General features: G+C 37.3%; 1 protein-coding gene across 1 annotated transcript in view; it reads right to left on the bottom strand.

Moving 5' to 3' along the window:
• Positions 1–23256, bottom strand: part of WDR64 (WD repeat domain 64) — a 57165-nt gene that overhangs the window by 23570 nt on the left and 10339 nt on the right. Inside the window, exons 6-8 of the mRNA XM_009583859.1 lie at positions 20083–20222; positions 2497–2623; positions 170–318 (exon numbers count right to left, since the gene is read on the bottom strand). Coding sequence (XP_009582154.1) covers positions 170–318; positions 2497–2623; positions 20083–20222 — 416 coding nt within the window. The remainder of the gene's footprint in view (positions 1–169; positions 319–2496; positions 2624–20082; positions 20223–23256) is intronic.

Here is a 23256-nt window from a genome sequence, read left to right on the forward strand (position 1 = left end):
TGCATCATGGCTACCACTCCCCTGAACAATTTGAGCATAAAAATAGCCACAAAACCAACACTTTGAATAATAAACACTAATCACTTATCTAATTGCCCAGTAACTTATTTGTTATAAAAAAAGCTGAGACTTTTCTTTTTTAGTTTAAATAGTGACAACTTACACTCACCTTCAGTATTGACTCAGAGCAGATAGTGAGAATCTGGTGAAAAGCCCTGTTGTAAACCAGAACATTGATGCTTTTCTCATGTGTCTGTGGCACCTGTCTTGTATCTTGTATCATATGAGTTAGCGGATAAATATCAATGACAGCTGAACCTGCACAGGGTGAGGGGGTGAGAATAGATACATTTTGTGTATCGTACCAGTTACTTTCCCTGGATATAAAAAGATATTATGTAAACCATAGGGTTAATTTAAGTTCTTCTGAAGAAGATAAGGAATATTGTCTGGTTTTTGAGAATATCTGTTCTCTAAATGAGAAAACATTTACACATACTTCCCACAAAGCACCAGTTAAACAATGGCTAAGTATTTACCTGCCTTAAATGACCACCTGCCCACCTTTGATAGGATTGATACCCTGACTCCAAATCATTAGGAGCCATAAATCCACCAGTCCCAGAGTGGGCTGGCATGGAATGGAATGAACCCAAATAAATAAAACTCTGACTGGCAGATATATCACTAAAATAAATTCTGGTATCTGCTTTCTTAGAGATAAAGCAATTCTATTTGCAGGCAATGATGATGTCTTTCTAGTACCTTCTTTTATACAGCACTGCAGGTCTGAATGGTGTTTTCCAGGCACTTTCCAGTGCTCTCAATCAGAAGGGTTGCAAAGACAGAGCGGCAGATGGGGATGACAAAATAAAAGAAAGCACAAGGTTTTTACAACACAGGCTCACAAGCCAGAATACATATGCAGCCTCCTATTGCAGTTCCAGTATTGCTACAGTTTTACCAGTAGAGGAGCAGCAGTCAGCAGTGAGTATGCAGCAAAGGACAAAATTGCCTAATACTTGGCTTAAGTCCAGGCATAGGGGCCAGCAGCTTGGAAAAAGGCACAGAAGGAAAGCTATGGCAATATTCAAATGAAGCATGAAGGTGAGCTGTGATTTATGGATGTTAGTGAACTAGTAACTGAAAATCTCCTCTGTATAGCCAGGCACATAGCAATGAGAATTAATTTGCCCACATATACCTCAGTCTCTTGCCCTCTTCAGGGGCAAGGAGACATTCATTTAGCCTTTTAATGGAATCATTAACAGAGTCCAGGACCAGATTTTTACAGATATTTAGGCACTGCTCCAATTATTGTTTATAAGGGCAAAGTTACGTCATTTTGTCAAGCATTTATCCATGTAAAATGCCTACATTACTAAGCCTTGAAAATCTCACTAACTTAAATTTGAACTGAAGATTGTCTCTGTATCCTTTAGTGATTACAAATCTTTAAAAACTAGACTGATTAATATTCTGGGCATTTTTTAAATAAGACCTAGAAGCTGAAGTTTCTTAAGCTTTGCAGTGCTTACCAAATGCCTAAATACATATATATGTTATGTATTTAGGCTTCTAAAACAAGTTTATTGGCACAAAGATTCAGCAGAAACTACCAGGTCACTGAAAACAAAATGTTTCACATTGATCTTCTCAGATTTGACAAGCTTTGCAAGATTTGTGCCTTGTTCCTAATGCAAGGACAGAAAAAGCTGTCTCCAAAGACAATGACCTTATTTGCCTGGTATGTCTCAGGCCTCTATAGTCCCAGACCAGGTTCAAAGCTGTTTTTTTTTCAGTGACTACATCTCTGGGGCAACAAAACCCTGCCAGTTTCCAGAGTCTCTGCCTTAGATATAGAAGGCTAATGTCCTTAGTGACACCTGCGAAACTCTGGTCCCTTGGAGGTTCCAGGCTCCCTGCTATAGAGCCAGGAAACAGACCCCAGAAACCTCAGGATAAGTTCCCATAATATTTTATTCCTGATCAATCAGACAGTGCATCTGTTGACACCACAGTTTGTGGGGTTTTCTGTAGCTACTGAGTTAAATAAGGAGTTTGAATACATTTGTGAGGGCTCCAGAGACTATACTTTGCTGCTTTGATTTTCAAATGAGAGGAGAGTGCTAGAGGAATAGTTAGGGGAAGATCAGCAGCTTTCAAGAAATGATAAGGCTACAGAACAATATCTGTAGTTTAGTATTTCTAAGGAAGGCTCACCTTGCCTTCAGAGAAGCCTTCCTCATTTCCTCTGGTTCCTGCTGTTAACTCCCATGCTCCATATTTTCATGCATATTTCTATATTGAAATTAGCACCATATATAACAAGACCTACTTTAAAATAATCTTAATGTGCAAATACCCTTACCTCTCAGTATTCTGTACATCTCATATACCTTATTCCTTTACTCAACTTCAGCTGTATGTAATCATAAAGGGAATTGCATTCTAAGAGAAGGGGCATGCTCTCACACATCAACTGCAGTAACATACCGGTGATAAGTGTGCCACGATCATTGTCAAATACTATGGCAAAGGTCTCCATCTCTCCAGGACTCCCTTGATTATCATGGAAGACCTGCAGCAGTGAAAGAGTCTGTATATCCCACACTCTAAAAATCTAGAGGAAGAGAGAGGGAGAAAATCTAGTACTGTATCATGATTGGATTTTCAACTACTTTTTGTTTCTGTGACATTAATATTACAGCCTCCAATGAAAATCACATTGTTAAGCATGGTACAACCCAAAATAAGCAAGACAAATATCAAAGGTATCTTTATTCCTATTTTACTAAGGATAAAAGGCACAGAAAGGCTGAGAGTTGTAATGTTGACCTGACAAGTACACAGTGGGACCAGATCTCCTGAGAACTGGTTCTACTCCTTAATGACAAGATGACTCCATTGTGTCATACTTTTCAGTCACATACAGATAACTGCCAATAGTTTAAAAGCTTGTATTTGAAATGGACTATCAAATGGTGTGCAACAGTACAAAGATAAATTTCAGAGGGTTCCAGATAAAGGAATTCCTGAAATCTTTGACTGACAGCAGATGTTGGAGCAAATCAGGATCAGGACACACTGCAGAAGGATCATTTTTATGCATATATAGTTCTTGTGCTCTCCATAAGCAAATGCTACCAATCACAGTTGGGGTACTATCCTGTAAGGAGCACTAGATATATTAGATATATTTGTTCTTACTTTCAGTTTCAACAGAAAACACAGCACTTGCTAGAATTACTCATCAATAATTATATGTTAGCAGCACTTATTCATCCTGTCTGATCAAAAGCTGTGTTGAACTTACTGCTATCCCATGCAAACTGCTCTTAATCCTGCAAGAAATCATGATTTAACTTCTCAGATCCCATGGATTTTAATGTGGTATATTTCCCTGCAAGATAATCTTACTATGCTCTGAAAAGTTATTCTGTCATCATATCTGCCTGCAATTCTTATTCAGCTGCCAAAACTGTGGTGAGTTTTATACAGGCATTTGTGCAAGTTATTTGTATTCATTCAACTGTGTTATTAAAAGATGGGACTGCATTTTTAATTGGGATTTTAACACAAAGGCACAGGTCGGTACAATGCTCCCATCAATACTGGGAGTGTTGTGGGCGTTGACAAAAGTTGTTGAATCTTTGGATGAAATGCTCCATATAATCTAAGTCCATAAAACACATCAGGACAAACCCATAAAATATTCAACTGAATTTGATAACTGAGGTGCATCTCAGACAGAAATTTCACAATTCTGCTTCCTGTGCTACAGTCCCTGGAGGTCTTCCTCTCTCAGCTGTTCCTTATTCTTAACTTTGTCACTCAGTTGAGATCTCAGTGGCTTTTCTTAGGTGATCTTGATGCAGTTAGTCAAATTCTAACTTCATAGTCTTGGCCAGGAAGCATGAAGCAGCCAGCCTGCCCTGACTGGGGCTGGGCTGCTGTTTCTTTAAAAGAGCAATAATTTTGGGAGATCTGATGAGGAAAAAAAAAAAATCCTAGGAAAAATCCTAGGGAAATCCGCTGCCATTTCTTTGATTCATCCCAGGATCTCCTGTATGGTGACAAACGTTATGGTAAAGGTAAGTCCAAGTCCAGAGATGTCTGCAGCAGACAGCTTGCGTGCAGATTCTTGCATTATATTCCTGAAAATCTACTTAATTCACCCACAGGTAAAAGCAGCTGTATTGGTACATTAACTTGCCCATTGTGGAAAGACCATCCAGTAAGCCTCTTGAAACCGGCCTGAGCATCTGTCCATAACAGATGGGCATTGTAACAGAAAAAGAAGCATGCGGAATTGGGACAGCGAGGCTGGAAGTTCATTTTGAAATTAGTGGTTTTTCTTTCCGACTTATTTATTAGATAGCACAATGACTGGCACCTTAGAAAAACTTAAAAGAGATTAGCCAGAACAAAGAATGTAGAGCTCTGTTTGGTACTTTCATATAATTTCTTAAAAGTTTTAATGACGTAAGCTACTTGCTAAGGCCATTAACAAGTTATGCCCCAGGAAATTACTTATAGCCAGTCTCATATCAGAAGTGCTAGAAACTACTATCTGATGTGTAACTCAAATTAAGCACAGTCAGATGGCTACTGACCTAGAAATGCTGGTGACTGGTAGAAGAAAGATGGATTAAATTATCATTAAAGACATTTGATTTGTAAAGTAATTGCTTTTAGCTCATCTTGCCTAACACCAAGCTAGAAACCTGACAGGAAGAAATCTGAGGAAAAACCAAAAACAATCTGTCAACCTCATAAAAAAACCAGCTACAATCAAATTCACTGGTGAAAACTCAGAAAATTCAGTTCCGTAGTTACTCACCTTTTAATACAAAGATCTTTGAAAACCTAAAACAGCCCTGAGAAATACTTTCTCTGCAAATTTCAGATTAGATAATTTTATGTCTGCGGAGTACCACTTGTATCTGTCCATAATTTTATGTCTGCAGAGTACCACTTGTATCTGTCCATTTGATCACATAAAAGCTTAAACTTCTTTTTTTTATATAACTACTTCAAGAAAAATTTTCGTTTTGCACCTATAAACAGAGAAAGTAAGTGGTTTCCCAAATGACACACAGCAAATCATAGTCTGAAACATAACCCACAAGTGTTGACTATTTCAGCTTTCCTCACTGTAGCCTATTCTCTTCTTCATTTTGAAATCTATTTATTTTTCTGTTGAACAGAGTGTGTGCCCATTATAATTCATAGGCAGTATGTTGTGACCCTAAAAATGCTTTTGATAATGAGGAAGACTTCACTTGTGCATATGTTCATGTTATGAAAAGTTGATTGCAATTGCCAGCAAAGATACACACTATACAATTGAGAATGAATGTTTGTTGCTCTGGATGTTATAAAATGTTGAAGTATCTCTCTTTTTTCCACTTAAAAGAGGATCTCAGCATAGAAAAAACACCATTGCCAGAAAAAAAAAAACCAAAACAATTTTCACTGTATGCAAAGTAAAAATAAGGGAGACAGTAATGGATGGAAATTATTCAGGGAGATACACAGATTTTGAGATTATTGGAATTTTCATCAGTAACCTGATTTTAAAGGAAGTTACAGTGGATCCAGCAAAATTCTGAAAAGGAAGGGAAGAAAAGAAACAGATACATCAGTCAGTTTTTAAACAGATCACTTTTGGCACCAGAGAGAAGTTCATACACGAGTGTTTCAGAATTTTAAGTAGAAGAAAATTTCTCCTGAATATTTTGTTTGTTTTCAGGAAAACTCAAAAGGAAAAAGCTCTAAAGAACTTCTTACTGAGATTAAATTTTCTCTGAGACAGTACTGAGTCAGAAGAACCACTTACATCATATTCCTCTGATAGACTTCTGATTACATTTCAGTTTACTCAGACATGCAATTTCTAAAGCATACAAAAAGAGAAATAGGCAGTGAGAAGGCTTGAAAAAGGAAATCTGGTTGAGTAGAAAAAATGATGAAACTGTTCATCCAGCTGACAGTAGACCAGCAAAAACAGAAAGAAGAATTGGTGATGAAAGTTGAAAGAGTTAAGGCAATGCTGCAGGTAGATCTCCAAGCTCAATTCTAGCACAGTCACAATTATAGCATGTAAAAACATCTCTAAGAGCTGAAGATTAATCAGAAGTAGGTATCTATGGACATTCTCTAGTCAGGTCAAAAGAATAAGTCACTGAACAGAGATATAATGACTTTTCCATAAACATCACCCAGATCTGTTACAAAGTTAGTGAAATTATACAAAACAAAACTGAAGGCAGACAATTCCAATAATCTCACGGACTATTCAAGTTACATTGGTCAACGATTGAAACATAAATTTGGCATTTTATCAAAGCAATAAGAAGAGAAGATGATTTTACAGCACACGTGAATATAAGAAAGAGCCTCTTGCACTATTTCTTGCTGCTTGTTCAGCTATTAATGCCAGTACCACATTAAGAAAATGCAGTCACTTAAAATGACAGCAAAAACCTGAACACATCACAGAATTCATAAATTTCTTCCCTTCCTTCCAGCCTTCTTCCTTTCCCAGCCCATGGGCAGGGATGAGGAGATTACGTAAACCACTGTTCCACACGAGTAACTCCCACCCAAGGCATCATCAGCGTGGCCGCGAGATACGATGTCACTGCTGTTCATCTGCATCAGCACACATGACTGTGCACGAATTCATGCACAAAGAGTAGCAACAATAGGCATGCTTATTTAGAAATTAGGAGGTGACTAGGGGGAGCTGCCTTAAGAACATTTTGTTAATAGTAACTTTACTGTTCCACTTATTTATTGAAGAACTTCCCACAGCAGCCTGACAAATGCCAGAAATCCCTGAAGCCCTCTGAAAACATATTCTTTATTGCAAAATGCTTCTAGACTGTGTCTTCCAGAATCACAGACTATATACAAGCAAACAAAACATATTAGGCAGGAGAAGGAGTGTGGAGAGAAGGAGCTTCAAGTGCTTTTGGAAACAACTTCTTTCCTTCGTCCTTCCTGTTTCCACCTTACAGGAAAAGCTGAGCTATACTTACAGCAACATTTTATCTACAACACTGGCTTACATTAATGAAAAACTTGTTGGTTCAGTTTGGGTGCTAGCAGAATTGGCCTTGACCCACAGATATACCTTTTTTAAGAGTTAGCAGAGCAGGGATTCTTGCCTGTGTTCCCACATTGTGGCCAGCCTCCTTCACACAGTTGGTAACAGGCACAAAGCAGCATTCGAGGAATGCACGCTGCCTCTCTTTCCTATCTCAGCTGCAACAGCTTCAGCAGACTACTCTGTTATCCTCTCCAGGACCGCAGTCTGGATCAATTCCCTCTGTTCTGGGGTGCTCTTCTTCTGTCTTCCATTTTTCAACCCAATTGCAAAACCACATAGTTACAGACGGAATTTCCATAGACAATAAGCAAAACTGGGAACCAAATCCCTCCAGAATTCAGTGGGAGTTCTTGCCAAAGCCTTCTGAGATCCCTTAAAAAATTTAAATATGTATATTTGCATACATAAACATTTTTCTTTCAAGCACCACCTTCCTTCAAGCCCTAAAACTCAGAACATCAAAACAAGCCTGAACTATCTTTTCCATCTGGTCTAAAGCCTATGTTTTATTAGCATGTAAAACCAGCAACACCCCTCTCCTGTATTTTTCTTAATACACACACAGAGACAGACAAAGAACAAAAGATTCATCTTACCAACTAAAATGGGAATAACAGAGGGAGACAGAACAAAGATGGGAAATTGGGCAAGACAAAACTGGTAAATATTTTACATGCTCTCAGTATACAATAAAGTTCAGGCTCAGGAAAACTTATCTCCTGCTGGGTTGTTATGAGGAAGCTACTGTGGAAACATGCTTTGACACTGGAAGAAGTGAATCCTCTTCTGCCCCTTTCTGTCTGTAATTAACTGAGATAGAAAAGGACTAAAGAAGTCCAGGATTTGCTGACACCCCCTCCCCCCTTGCCAAAAGATAATCCCTTCAAATTACTGCTACTTAAGAATAAGAAAGTGACCTTAAAACACTGCTCTAAAGAAAATATCTCAACAACTCTCAAGAGAAAACAGTAACTTCCTTTTAGTGCTTCCAAACTCTCACATCCTGCTGATACTTCTTGTAAGTTAAGGAAAATCTGCTTTTTGAAAAAGACAGACAACTCCCCTGAGTTTTACAGGGGACTGCAAGTCTTTAAAACAAGTTATGAAAAAACACTTGTGCAGGAAAATCCAAAATCCAACCACTCTGGAGCAGAAAGAAGTTGCACTAGCCACAGCATTTGCTGTAGGCATAAACAGGAAGAGTAAGCAATAATTAAAGCTGATTTTCTGCTTTCTCTTTCTGAGTTTAGTTTATCTGCCCCTATTTGCTACACTGTTCAACTGTTTCAGGGGGTCGTTGAAGATTCTATGTCTAAGTGAAAAAATTTACAAATTCATACGGAACATCTGAGCCCTCAAAGACAAAAATCACCAGGCATGGAGCAGAGGTCAAACTGCAGTTCTGCTTGCCGTGTTATTTAATAGAGTAAGTTATCTGCAGAGAGTGGCATTGTGTGTCTTGCAATCCCTGAAGGTGATCCTGTAGTTATTAGAAGACTTAGGAACAAATTGATGTCAATGGGATTACTTGTGAGGCTAAAGCAAGAAGGATTTATCTCTAAGCATATTAATGCAATGTGGTGCAGCAGATGGTACTATAACTAGTGCCTTACTGAGACAGTAATTTGGCGAAGTTCAACATTATGAACATTTCAAATTACTTCCTCAGATAGTACCATTAACCTGATAATATATAAGGTTACTTTCCTTTTCCCAAACATGGAGGAATGCTGGAAAGAAATCAAACTGGGTTATATGCAATAGTGAGTCTAATTGTATAGTAATGAGCCTACAGGATATTTACTGGGTGCTATGCAATGATTGAGAGTGCGTAAAGGCTCTGTATATCTATCTCTGTACTGTGTGCTGGGTGTGCTGACAACAGGCCTACCTGACTCCTAATGCAAAGATAAAATAACCCTCAACACTTCTGGAGAACAGTTTCAGTGGACATTTAGATGGTGTGTGGGTCAGAAACAGGAAGCTAGACGTGTAGGACAGAGGTGACTGCCCGTGAACACCTGGATCGGAAGAAAAATCCTGTCAATCTTCAGCCAATCTTAGAATGATGCTCTGACCTTAGACATAGTGTTTGAAGTAATTTTATACAATGCTTCATTTACATTTTGAAGATCTCCTTTTTCTTCATTACCCCATAGAAAAATAAGCAACCAGAAAACTACAGGTCTGGAAATTTATTTTTAATATAGCTTAAACTCTAGATCTCAGTTTTCTGGTAGAAGTCAATCTTCAGCCAATCTTAGAATGATGCTCTGACCTTAGACATAGTGTTTGAAGTAATTTTATACAATGCTTCATTTACATTTTGAAGATCTCCTTTTTCTTCATTACCCCATAGAAAAATAAGCAACCAGAAAACTACAGGTCTGGAAATTTATTTTTAATATAGCTTAAACTCTAGATCTCAGTTTTCTGGTAGAAGAACTATAGAAATCAGCACAGCCTGAATATAGATCTCGCTCTGTTTCCATCTGCAGCAAATACAGATTATTTAATACTTTAACCATCAAATACTCACCCAGAAACAGAATATCTAATGGATCATTTGCTTCATGTATGCTGAGAATACATGAGGACAATCCATTCATGAAGGAAATTTGTGCATTCTCACATATACTGAGGAACAAAACATCATTTTGCAAAGATACAACCATAGCTAGGACAGATATTTTCCTCAAACAGTCCAGCTGCATGCTGGTTGTAAGCATGCATATATATTACACACCATGTAAGTCTAAGAACCAGAGAAGGAAAATGTATATATGAGCCAAAAAACTACATTTAAAATTAGTTCTAATCCCTTTTACTTTTTCATAGAATCACAGAACGGTTGAGGTTGGAAGAGACCGCTGGAGGTCATCTTGTCTAACCCCACTGTTCAAGCGGGGCCACCTAGAGCAGATTACCCAGGACCGTGTCCAGATGGATTTGGAATATCTCCAAGGATGGAGACTCCACAACCCCTCTGGGCAACCTGTGCCAGTGCTCGGTCTCCCTCACAGTAAAAGAAGTGTTTCCTGATGTTCAGAGGGAACCTCCTGTTTTTCAGTTTTCATTGCCTCTGGTCCTGTCACTGGGTGCCACTGAAAAGAGCCTGGCACCATCTTCTTTACACCCTCTCTTCTGATATTTATATACATTGATGAGATCTCCCTTGAGTCTTCTTTCCTGTAGGCTAATTTTTTTTGCAGTCTACCCAAGAGACAAAGTAGTTTGAATAATGGAAAATGGGATAGGAAATAACAGAAAATTGGGTAAGTTACATGAAAAGTCTGAAGAAGAATGTTGAATGTTCTTGGAGGATTATGCAATACAAGAAAAGAATAAAATTCTTAGTATCTGGGAGGAGAAATAAACCAAAGAGAAAAACGCACAGCAGCAAGGGAAGGATTAACTTTGACTTTCAAATCAGTATACAAAAAAATGTATCTGATATAGATGTGGCCACATAATTTCTGTGAAGGATGACTGGAGCAGATTTCCCAAATGCCTCTTTTTCAAATTATCTAGATTAAATTTAATATTGTTGATACACAGTACATTCCAGTAACAGCCGTGATTAGCAATGGTTTGACATAAATAAAACATTGTTGTTCCAGCTCAGCTGCTCTCATTTTTCAGGAAGACAAATGACTGTATTATAAATATATCCTTAAAACAATGTCATGTGCTTTCAAAATAGGTTAGATAAACATCCACACTAACCTACACAGGCATTGATACAATCACCTGCTTAGTTCCAGACATTTATGACTTCCCACTGGGATATTGCACAGCCAGTTTGCCATTAAGCAGATCTGGAGAGAGAGTACTGGAGACTGATATCATTAAGGTTGAATAAATTTGCAAAAGTCAGAAAATACAAAAATTAATAACATATCTTACCTCCCTTTATCCTCCCTGAATCACTGAAAATCTGCCCTTGGGTTCCATAAGAATAAAACTAACATATCTATAATTGAGTTTATTTAGTATGGGCAAATTTCAGCAAGAAAGTGTTTATGTGCTTGCATCAAGTTGGCTGCATCAGATTTTGAAGAAATTATGAATGGAATGAAACTCTGCCATGCCCCAGAATGGAGATGCAAGAAATCACCCTGTTTGTTGCACTACTCTCCTGCCACATGTAAATGTGTGCATTGCTCTTCTGATATTAGCTGCCAAAAATGAAATTACTTTTAAAGAGAAAAAGACCAAAGAACATTCCCTTCACTGATTTAAAACAAAGGTTTTGTGTTGTTTACAAATGATACTGTACAGTGGTATAAAGGCTGGGAATATACTCCTTACCCTAGCCCTACTGATCATCAAACAAAACTGAGACATTTTTTACACATTAAAGCCTGTAGGCTCAAATCTTGCTCACCTGACTCACTTAAGTGGTCTAATTCAACAAAACCCACCACTGGAGGCGTTCTAGTAAAATCAGTGGAACAACTGGTGTAGCGAATTTTGGCTTACTGGCTTCCATTGACAACTCAAGTAGGCAAGACATGAAGTTCTAGCCTCCACTGTTCTAGTGGTGAATCCGCACTCCGCACTAAGTGAGAGAGCGGTTGTCACTGCTTCACAGCCTTTCAGTACAAGGGCTATGCAGTCTGGTCTGGTCTCTGCCACTGGCCTTAATCTTTTTGTTTCCACAGAGTGTTATGAGTGTAAGATCATCTTTCAGATAATGACCTACTTCCTGCCACAACTCCAGGTTTAATAGCCCCTGTCCCTATGAGTGTTTTTTTTTTCTCGGTGCTTCCTGAATGCATTCAGAGAGTTCTGTAACATGAAAAAATGAAGTAATAAATGCTTCAGGCTGCAGGACAAGAATAAGAATGGGCAAACTAAGTATAGAGAGGAAGAGGCAATGAAGGGCTGAGTGACATGAAGGAGAGGAAAAAAATAAACACAGCAGAGATTTCCTACGCAGCATTCTTCTATCTAGGCTGGAGTGTCAGGTCAGTTTTCCATTATTTCTCTACCTCACAGATTGCTCTCATATTACCACAGACTCCATAGAACTAATTCTTCAGCTAATTGGGCCCATTTTAAAAAAAGGCTAGCAATTTCTATTAAATTACAGTATTGGTATTTGTAGAAAAATGCTGTAGTGCCAATGTAGTAGCCAGGCAGATCAAGTACTTATACACAAGACAGTCTTGCCTTGCCTGGCTTGAAATATCCAAGTCATGACATGGTTCATTGTCCATCTAGTGGATCCTGAAGCATCCGAGGATGCTGCTTAGCTGTAATTTCAAGTCTAAAGATAGCACTTTTTAAAGGACTTACATATTCTACCAGCATTTCTCTTAAATAAAAAAGATACTGCTTCAGTGCTTGAATAAGCCATATTAATTTACTTTGTACTCCCTCGTATCTAAGAGAAAAGGTGTAAAACAGTTGTAACAATGGGAAACACATCATTCATTCCTCTTTTTATAACTCCCAAATGATATGTATCAATGAAATTACAGCCATAAATCAAGAAAATAGGCTGTTGCAGCCATTTTAGAAAAAATGTTTCCTGAAAACTGGGTTAGTGGCTTCTGCAGAATAATTCCAATCAAAGAGTTATATACATTTGTACTTACAGTTAAATATTCCCCTCCTCCTCAGTGTCACTACTACGGAAATACTAATTCATATGACAAAAGGACATACAGAAATTATTTACAAATCTATGGCTCTGCCTAATTTGTAGATATTCTTACGTTATAAAACCAAGAAAGTAAGTTTAACTTTTGTGATAAGAGAATTTGATACATACATCATTTTTTAATAGCTGCCTGACAGCAGTTTACTAATAATTTGTTCCATCAAGAAATCCTTATAATATTGGAGCAAACAAAATGCTCATGTGGTGGACTAGTTTAAGGAATCTTCATTTTCTTAAATGGAACCATCATTTGAATTCAAATTCCAAAATAGTTTCTTAATTGTTGTCATAATAAGAAGTTTGTTTTGTTATTACTGGCTCAGGGCAATCTGTTTTCAGTTAAATTAAATATCACAGAAGGTTTCTTCAATGTTTTCCAGAAAGCTGTATTGCACACTCGCCAAAATGCCCCAGTGTAAATAAGGAAGTCTGCTCAAAACGATTCACATGAATTCCAAGTTCAGTGCAATGTGTCCTGGGCTTGTCTGCCACCAAATACAGTACTGATTTTTGACACCCAAGTCAGTGTGCTCTCTCTGCAGGTCTTTTGAGGTCTACCACAAAAAACCCCAAAGTGCTGTAAGAAGACAGCACTGCTCAGACAGCAGATGTTTCCCATGCTGACAAGCAGAACTGATCTAGGGAAGAATATGGAAAACCTTTGATATTATTTTTCTTTCACTGGATGTATTTGACTGATGCTCGTTTTACATCATCTCATGATTCTAGAAAGATGTGAGAGCTAGTGACTAATTCAGCACTGGCAATGACTATTTTTCTCCTTGCAAACCAAGAAACCATGCATCTACATTTCAGATTTTGGCACCAGCTCACCTTTTAGAAGAGATTGCAGAAGGATCCGGACTTACCTCCAGCTGTCTATGCATTAGATTGCATAACACCACTTTGACTGGTTATGAATAAAGGAGGGCCAAAGTGATCTTGTTTGTGTTTTTTGAAGAATATCTATATCAAGATCATCCAGATTACTTTGATTTTATTATAGTAGAGCTCTACTTCTGATTTTTATACTTAGTTTACAGCACTAGATAAATAATTAATATTTCCTTTAAGATTACCTTATATACAGGGGGACTGTACAGTACACTGAAGCAATAGTGTGCCGCAGTTCATGCAGAGTCCTTGCTCCCTGATAATCTGGATGGAAACCTGGACAAACAGTGCTGCAAATGTTTTGTTCATGCCTAGGTTCATTTCAGTGGCGATAACTTTGTTGGAACATAAGGTGCAAGAGAATGGTGTGCCCATTGGTCCTTATGTTAACGCTAAGTGGGCATGCAGCCAAGTTTTGCACCAGGGTAAGAGAGCTGGACAGAATTCTTGAAATTCACAGTTTAGACATAGCCTGAAATTATGAGCTATAATAATGAAGACTGTGGTGCATAAGAATCTGATTTAAAGAAAAGAATCCACATAGTATTTGCATTTTACTTTTCAGCAAAGTAATGTCAACACACAGTGTAGCAAGGCCTATGTTAAAACAATTGCCAGTCAAATTCTCCAGTTCATTCAGGAGGTGGATTGCACATTTATCATAATAGATAAAGGCTAAACTATACTCTGCTGAATGAATGTAACTCATGCAGTTTCTGCAGTATTTTTAATCCTTGTTTATGTGATTACTAATTTACAGAATTAGAGACTTTCAGCTTGTGTATCATTTAGTGGGATTGAGCACGGGTTCACTGCAAATAGAGATTAGTCTTCTACTTAGAAAGGTGGTGTTTTTAAGTAGACCGTCTGAGACAGTAAGCCTCTTTATACTGGAGATCTGCATTTACTAAGGGCTGCCTAAACCTATGTTATAACACCCAACCCTTTCAGAACTCTACTCCACTCTTTTCCTCCCTCCCTCTGTCCCTTCCTCCCTCCCCAACCACATACACATGGGACTTCTCTGTAGACACAAGTGACCTGCTGAGTAATCTGTACTTTTGGAATCATCTGTCTAACTCACAAACTTAAGTCATGTGAACAGACTTGGGCAGTGTCAGAAGAGGTTGACTGAAATCCAATCGGACCATCCAGCAACAGATGAAAAGCAAACAGAACAGTCCTCTAAAATAAAGCACATGCATCTTAAAAATAACTCGAATAAAACAAGCATTGTGTAGGTCTAATTGATCCTTGGCATATTCAACAATTGGACTTCCAGATAATCAGACTGCTTTTTTTCTTTTTTTTAATACTGCAAATCATCACAGATCAAAGAAGTTAAACTGTTGTGTGGTCATATTTCATAATGAAAAGACTAACGCATGGAATTGAAATTAAAAGCAGACTTCAGAAGCAAAAATTGCAGCCTCAGAAAACACCTGAAATACTTGCAGTGATCAAACCAATTCCTTGCACACAGTACAAATAAAACATATGCTAAAAGGCCTTATAACAAAAAGGCAACAATGTACTTCCTCATTTAAGTTATGGCACTGGAATAATCTCCCTCAGTGCATAATACTGACCCTTGTGTTAAAAATCTTTCACTTACTTCTATTTACAATTTTTGACATACAGTTAAAGAGAAGGTCTTAAAAATGAGCGTAATACAAAAGAGTTTATTTATGTCTGCTTTCCTAAACTTCTTGGATAACTTCAATATTGCCTTTAATCTAGCATGCAGTTACAAGTAACTTACTGGTTCTGAAGAACACTTGCACTTCCAAAACAAAGACAACTCTTTTTCTATATGGAGTTTTAGTTTTTGATTTCAGGTCTGCACGATCATACTGTTCTCTTCACAGAAACATTTGTTTTGTATCTTGGCTATTGTGTTGCATGAGATGTTTCTTTTGATACTTCCTTAGCACACTGATGCTTCCCTCCCCTTTTCCTGGGCTCCACTCTTTGTTTTCCATGCTCTGGGATGTTAGGACTATTAGAGCTAATAATCTTGTAAACTAGCTCTTCCACTGTCATACAAATCCCCTGTGATTTCTATTTTTTTGCACTAGTGCTGTGAAACCATGGTGTAGGATGGGTTCATTTTTACATTTCTGTATAAACTACAGCATACATTCATGTTCTATAGTATGAAAGTAAGGCTAATACCATCAACTGAATCCCCTAGTACTCTTGTAAAAGATGTGTAACATTTGTGGTATCTTTAAAACCATTCAACAGAGTTTTTGAACCTCCTAACTCAGCCATTAGATCTTCAGACTGCAAATCTTTGCTGCAGGACAAGTCTGAAACCAAAAGCCAATGTGATCCCTTACTTTTGAACTCTGGAGATATTCTTGTGAGTACATTTGTATATGGCTTTTCAGTCTTAAAAGTCCTTTGAGGTCAAATGAGGGCAAAGCAAGGTAGTAAAATTCTTTGTCTTAATCCTTGTTTCAAAACATTTTTAGACTTTGTTAATATAGACAGTTAATACTATGTACAAAACATACCAAAGAAAACTGACTACATACCAAAGAAAACTGACTACCAAAAGACGGACTATTTGATTTTCTTAAATACAGTCAGGAAGAATACGCTTTCTAGCTTTCTACCTCCATGGATATTAGTCCCTGGGAATGTAGCTCACATAATATCTTAAAAGCCATCTATCCAACATTAACTCTTGTTGTTCTTCATAAAGTAATACGTAACAGTTCATAGGAAATTATGTGTTACAATTCTAGGGAGTGAAAGCCAGAAGTTAAGTGCAATATATGCAATCTAACTTAAACAAGAAAATGGTTCGGGAAATTTTTTCTCTAAAAAGTTCCTAAATATATTTCACAGGAATATCCCTTATTCCCACTGTCCAGCCCTTCCCATTGTCTGACCCATGGGCCCGTAACAAAGGCAAGGACATTTAACATATTACCCAAATCTCAAAACATTTGAAAAATTATTTTAACAGGTATAATCTATCTCTTTAGCAATTAAGGTCTCTTCTGCTTGCAGCAGAAAAGATGTGGGATGCCCACAGGATCCACTGAGTCCACAGTACTGAACATCATCAGCATGTGTCTGCTTACAAGAGAAGTGATGGAGGTAGAGAAGGACAGATACAAAACAGTTTCTCAGTTCTGACATGCATATTATTCCACAAAATACAGCAGTGGCTCATGCCAAGGCGAGGTCTCATGAGTACAAAGTGCAAATCTAGTGAAAGTTTAATAAATAATTTCTGTATCATCTATTTCTCAAGTCCTTTAAAGAACAGCTAAAAATAGTGAGAAGTTTATCTACTGTAACATGTAAGGTTTTTGTATTCTTCCTGTATGATCTATAAAAATTTCCCATCTTTCTTTAACTTCCCCTGGTTCTCTGATAGAAGCTATGACTGTCCACCTGTGAAACTATAACTTTCTCACTAAAGTCACTTATGTCAGAAAATAAGGACTATCTATGCCTGGTGAGAATTAAGAAACTAAACTTGACTGGGAAGATGATGCTGTTGTCATTCACATCTCACTTCCTGAAGGAAATGGAAACAAAAAATACACAGAATACACAGAAATTTACTGCATTTCTGATAGAGGCCTTGACAGTACAAAGAATACCCCAGTCTGTGAATACACATCTACCTAAAGAACATAGTGTTTAACCTGACAGTGACAGGAGAAATACTACAATCTTCCTTCAGATTCTGTCATCAGAGGAAAATATTTCCCTAGTGCATTAGACTTAGGCTTACCTTTATGATGCTGTTTTGAAGCTTTTTAATTTATATAGTGTAAAAATATCTTTACAGTAAGTCAAGAAAATTTTCAATATAGTTCAAGAAAAATAGCCATAAATTATAAAATCAGTCTGAGCCTTCAAATGTGGTAATATCACAATTACAAATCTTAATTAAAAAAAAAATATTCCCTACTTTTTACCTTGTTCTGTATTTTCAGCTGAAAAATGGCACGATAACAAAGCTTTTATTTTAATATGAATACCTTACATGTTTTAGGTTAAATTTAATTTTGGCAATGTCCAGAAAAGGTATTAATTTAATTTTCCTAAACTTTTCCCTAGTTTTGCTATTCTGTCAAACAGCTAATGCAAAATCTGTTGAATATACAGATATTTTGTTTCTCTTGGTTACAATGCTTCCATGAGATCATTGATATCTCTCTAACTTATTTTCAGTGAAGATATATAGGGTCTCCTTGTTTTACTTCAGTGGCCTCATATCACAGTCACTGAAAGATGAAAACAAAATGGAGAAAACTATTTTGATTTTTCTTATGCTAGGCAGATTAAGCAAACTGGTCTTTGTTTTTTAGGTGGAAACAAATTATGTATTTAATGTAACGTTAAACGTTCTGTGGGAAGTTGTACACCTTTGTATAATACCTGGTTCTTGCCTATAAAAACACAAATGTGTTTTAACTGGGCTGGAAGCAATCCTGTTACAGCTGACCTTCCTCCGCTATTGTGCATACCATGTATCATCTACAGATTGTAAATTCTTTGAGGCACAGAGTGATCGTCACTTTATTTGTAAGTCCTTTAGACGTCTCTGTGAGGGATCCCTTCTTTTTTGATATAGTTTTCAACTATGACCGCAAGATTTACCTGACTTTTGAAAGTCTAGAAATTTATCTCTATTTCTTTTAATTTTTGAGAAGTGTAATTTCTGCCTTATAATTCACAGTGCTGTTTAAAGACACATAGCTTTTAATTAAAACATACTTTCATATATTCATTTTCATGTACAAGTGATCTTACTGAAGTCATTGGCACAACTCCACTACATTTAGTTAAGATCAAGTGGCCACATACTTGGAGACTTGTAAAATAGATTTTGCTTCCCTCTAAGTTATCATATTGAATCACAGAAAGGCCCACAAGGGACCTTAAGAGATCTTATTTTGTCATTTACTGCCCCAGGGGCTTCATTCTTAGTTGCTTTTCTATAAATATCTTCATGTACATTCATTCGCCTTAAGTCATGTCTTATGTCTTATTCCATTTTTCCTACATGTATAGCTTGCAAGCTATCTGTCAAAACCCTCCTTAATTCAACAGTAATGTATACCTGTAGTACATGTACAGAGTTACCAACAGAACATTCAGGTATAGATTTATAGGAGTGAGGAAGGGGGAATGGTTATGGCTCCAGGATTAGGTGAAGATGGGAGATTTCTGATGACTCATTTTCAGCTAGTAGTACTTTTAGAAGGGTGTGGGTTATTTTAAGAATAGGATTAAAGACATGAAAATGTGGTATTTACTGGCACCTCAATGAGCAGCAGTAAGCAATTATGGCAAAGGAGCGGCACGGACAGAATACATAGCTCAATAATATTTCCTACATAACCCAACAAAAAGCTGGAAACCTTTGAGATAGATGGATATCTCAATAGACTAACTATATTAGGTCCTTATTATTTTATAGGAGGTATTTTCCACGGATCATACCTTCAATTTTAATGACCATTCTGAACTCTAATACTTCTGCCCAGGGCCTGCAGCCTTAACCAGTTTGGGGCAACTGGTTAATTTAGTATGTATGCTCTCTTTTCCATCATTGCAGATGTTAACGAAAATATTGAATACTGCTGAATATTGAAAATATTGCATAGGACGACTCTTGAAAGAGCTCCAATAGCCATTCATAACTGCTCCTTCAGGGGCTTCTCATTTATTTTTGAACATATTTTTAGAAGTTTTTATTCTCTCCTGAACAGTCTCATTTTGGCAAATGAGATAAACCACTGATGCCATGATTCCACTAATAACTTAAAGGAAACTATCCATTTCCAGCTGAATCTTGCAGTATTTGGTTGAAGAAGCTTTATTATTGATTTTATTAGTATTCCTGTCCATTGACAATGTTTTGGATCAGTAAGCCTTGTAAAAAACACTCTTCAGAAAGAGGTCAATAGTTGAACATGATGTATAGTCACCAGTGTAAGAAAAACTCCACCTATGAATTTAGTAGGCTGACAGCCAGAGACAAGGGTAAATGAAGCAGTAGGAAGTTTTTGCAGGTGATCACTACTGAATGAAGCATTCAGGTACAGGTTATGTTATAATTCTGGCAGTTGCCAAAGTAATAGGGAAATTACCAGAATGTTAATATCTACTATTGTAAGTATTCTTTTGTCACATTCAGAAAGAAAATATTTCAAATAGTTCCATTCTAATCTTGCTTCTCAATATAAAATAATTTGGAAATTTTAAGCTAAAACTCCACCTTTTTATTAAAATAAATAAATTTATTAAAATAAAAGAACTGATAAGCAATGAGATTAGGACTAGATACAGTCAGAAGTACTTTCTCAAAAACAGATTCCTACTTGCATTTATATCATTGATTTCCATGAAGTTAAGAAAAGTGGTTTACCTTTGCAGAGGAAAGGCTGATGACATGTTGATCTTTTTCATTTGTCACAATTTCCACAACAGTATGTTGGTGTCCTGATAGCTTCCCTGTAGGCCTACTATTAATAGCAGGATGCCACAAACGAAGCAGTTTGTCACGACCTGAAAGAAAAAAAAAAACATTTATAGCCAGAAAGACTGAACAGTCACTGGTATTACAAATAAGCTTAATAATGGAGAACTTAATGTTGATAAGTCTCTGCTTTCACCATGTAGGCAACTCCCACATAAGTATGTGAATTTTTCATTCTAAGGGCTGGATTCCAGCTTATCCCCAAACTTGTATTAAAACCACATAACTGATTTGCCTTTCAAAGCCTTTTTATTTTGCTAGACGAATGTTGGGGACACTGGATGTGACTACATGCGCTAGTCCCATAGAAGCAGAATATTTTATTAGAAATGGAACTAGGGCTCAGATTTTTTTCCTTCAAAGATCTAATTTACAAAAATGTCAAAACGATATTTATGTCCACTTAACCAGGAAATGAAGGGATGACCACCTCTATGGAAGAGGGGGGGGCGTGCAGAACAGGAAGGGGAGCAGACACAGAAGTTGAGGGCAGAGAGGAAACAATAACTGCTGATGAGTGATTTTGTATCTTGAAGTAAATGAGAATTAGGTCTTTCATATTTATTTGTATGTTCAAACATTAAATTTACCTACAATTTAGGGAATAAATGACTGCATTATAGATGGATCTTTTGGTACTATTTTCATAATAGTTTCCATAAATATTTCAAAACACAAAGATGTTAAAAATGTACTAGTCAGCTCCTGGGTTTACATACTGATGCAACCATAACTGTACCTAGTGCTCTGAAATATTTTTCACATGAGTTTCAAGAGAACATGAGTCCAGTTTAAATTTGACATTAATTAATTGATATTTTAACTTTCAATTCCTGGCAAATATTGCAAATATATGAATTGTATGCAATTAGCTGAACACTCTTGCACACAATAAATGAAACAGCCATATTTTATCTAGACTTCAGTTTGAGTTTTAGTTTTCTCTTGGCTTAAAGTGAAGTGCAGAAAGCACTAGGAAGTACATGCCCCAAAAAAGCATTCACGAAACCTCAAGACTGTGAAGCTTGGCTCAGTTTTGTTAAAAAAGAGAAGAGTTAAAAGTCAGCGCTTGCAGTCCGCTCTCCAGGGATCTTCCTTAAATTTGTTCAACCTACTGTCATTGGTCAGTCCCTCCCTCTCTCTCTACAGAGATCTCTTCCTTTCCTTCTTAATACAGCAATATGTGCTTCATTTAGGAGCATCCCATCTCCCTTGTCCTCCATTAAACATTATTGTCCTCTCAGTTAAACTGATTGCACTGATTGCAAATTGTTTATGTAGCCCCTCTCTAAATGAGAGAGGCTCATTGGAGAAATGGTCTACTCTTAAAATAGCTACAACAGAAAGTCATTTTGGTTTATGCCAGATCATTTCACAAGTGTGACTGAGAATGCAAACATGCAAACAGCTGTACTGGCACAATGGAGGGATAACTTCTGCATAGGAAAGGGAGCCAAGGATAAGTAGCTGACCAATAGTAACTTCTTTTCAGGGGCACTTTCAGGCAAAACTATTCTAGATTAGCTGTCTATGCTGTAAGCATGGCAGGAAGTAGCTTAAAAAGGCTGTAATTGCACAAGAGGTTTGTGAAGCCCTTTTGGATGGGGAAACTGCAGAAGATGCTGGACCCCTGCTCACTTCCCCAGGTGTTGTGTTAGGCTGTCGTAGACATGTCCTGTAAGTTAGCGGAACCCTTGTGACCAGGCCAGTATACATTACTGAGAAACAAGACCATGGGAGTAAAACTCAGCTTGCAGGTCTTCCATGAGGTCAACTGGAGGACACGAAATATGGTAGACAGTAGCTTCCGCTGAGACTGGTAACATCAGTTATAATCAGAGGGAACAGACACTGCTTCAACAACATGCCCTTTAGCAGCCCCAAATGGAAACTGTCATGTCTTAAAATGACAGTGAACTAGGTAGAAGCTGTTGATAGTAACTGACCAACTCAACTACCTACTTGCTGCGCTTTTGAGGAACAGGACCTTTCTTAGCCTTCCTAATTGCTCTGTTCTTTATATTCCTGAGGTGATGGCAGATGAATGGAGGGGAGGATAGTGCTCTTTAATTGTAGCACAGAGAGTTTCTTTCAAGAATAGAATCACTAATGCATGTTCTTTACTTAAGATATTAACAGGAAGAACAAGTGTCACTAGAAAGAAAACCTTTCCCTGCTTAAAAATGCTGTTTGTTTCTTATGTGAAATAGTGGATTATTTTTTGTTCCTTTTACTGATGTTGAGATAATGGTGGACTTGGTTATAGAAGATGTGTTCTCTCCCCTTTTTCTGGACTAATGCCAGATTGGCCCTAACATTCGCTGCTTCACTGCTTCACTGGAACATTTGCTGGAACATTTATTCTCTCTGTGCTCCAAATATGCCTCTAGGATTGAGAATCCTGACATAGAAGGCATGGGTACTAAGCACATTCAAGAAAAGCTTGAAGAAGATGAATTATCTGTCTACATATCAGACAGCAAATTTTTAAGATTCTGTGAAATCAATGATTTGAATCATAATGGGCTCAGTTCGGTGTTCTCCATTCCAAGATAAATAATTATGAAAGCATGTATTTAGGGTTTTTTAAAAAGTCAGATTCTATGACCACAGCTCTCTTCTAGCTAGATGTTACGGATTCCAATGCATTCTTTGAACATGTGATCTTTCGTCAAATTGTCTCCCTTGCTTATACAGTTTTGCAATTTGTGCGGTATTACAAGTCTACTGAGACATCTGCATTTCAGTGGTGTTGAAACCCCCTTGAGAACAACAGCATTTTTGAATGGAAAAAAAGCTAGGCTTAGCTTGGCATCCTCTGATAAACTAGAAAAGAAAAATATAACTCCTGGTTTCTTTCTATGCTGGTCCTTGCACACAGAAGGACCCCTTATTCTTTAAAACTCATCATTCCTTCAAGCCTGTCTTTTAAATAATCTTGGGTTATAATGTCTGCAAAACGTCTTCAGAACAGTTAGACATCTGGTAAACTAGCACAAGTTCGTATGTTTATCATATTGACCAATGTCTTTTTCTTTTTTTGTGCTGCCTTGTCTGCCTTCA

Source organism: Fulmarus glacialis, unplaced genomic scaffold (genome assembly GCF_000690835.1).
Source record: "Fulmarus glacialis isolate BGI_N327 unplaced genomic scaffold, ASM69083v1 scaffold23058, whole genome shotgun sequence".
In the NCBI taxonomy this organism is placed as follows: domain Eukaryota; kingdom Metazoa; phylum Chordata; class Aves; order Procellariiformes; family Procellariidae; genus Fulmarus; species Fulmarus glacialis.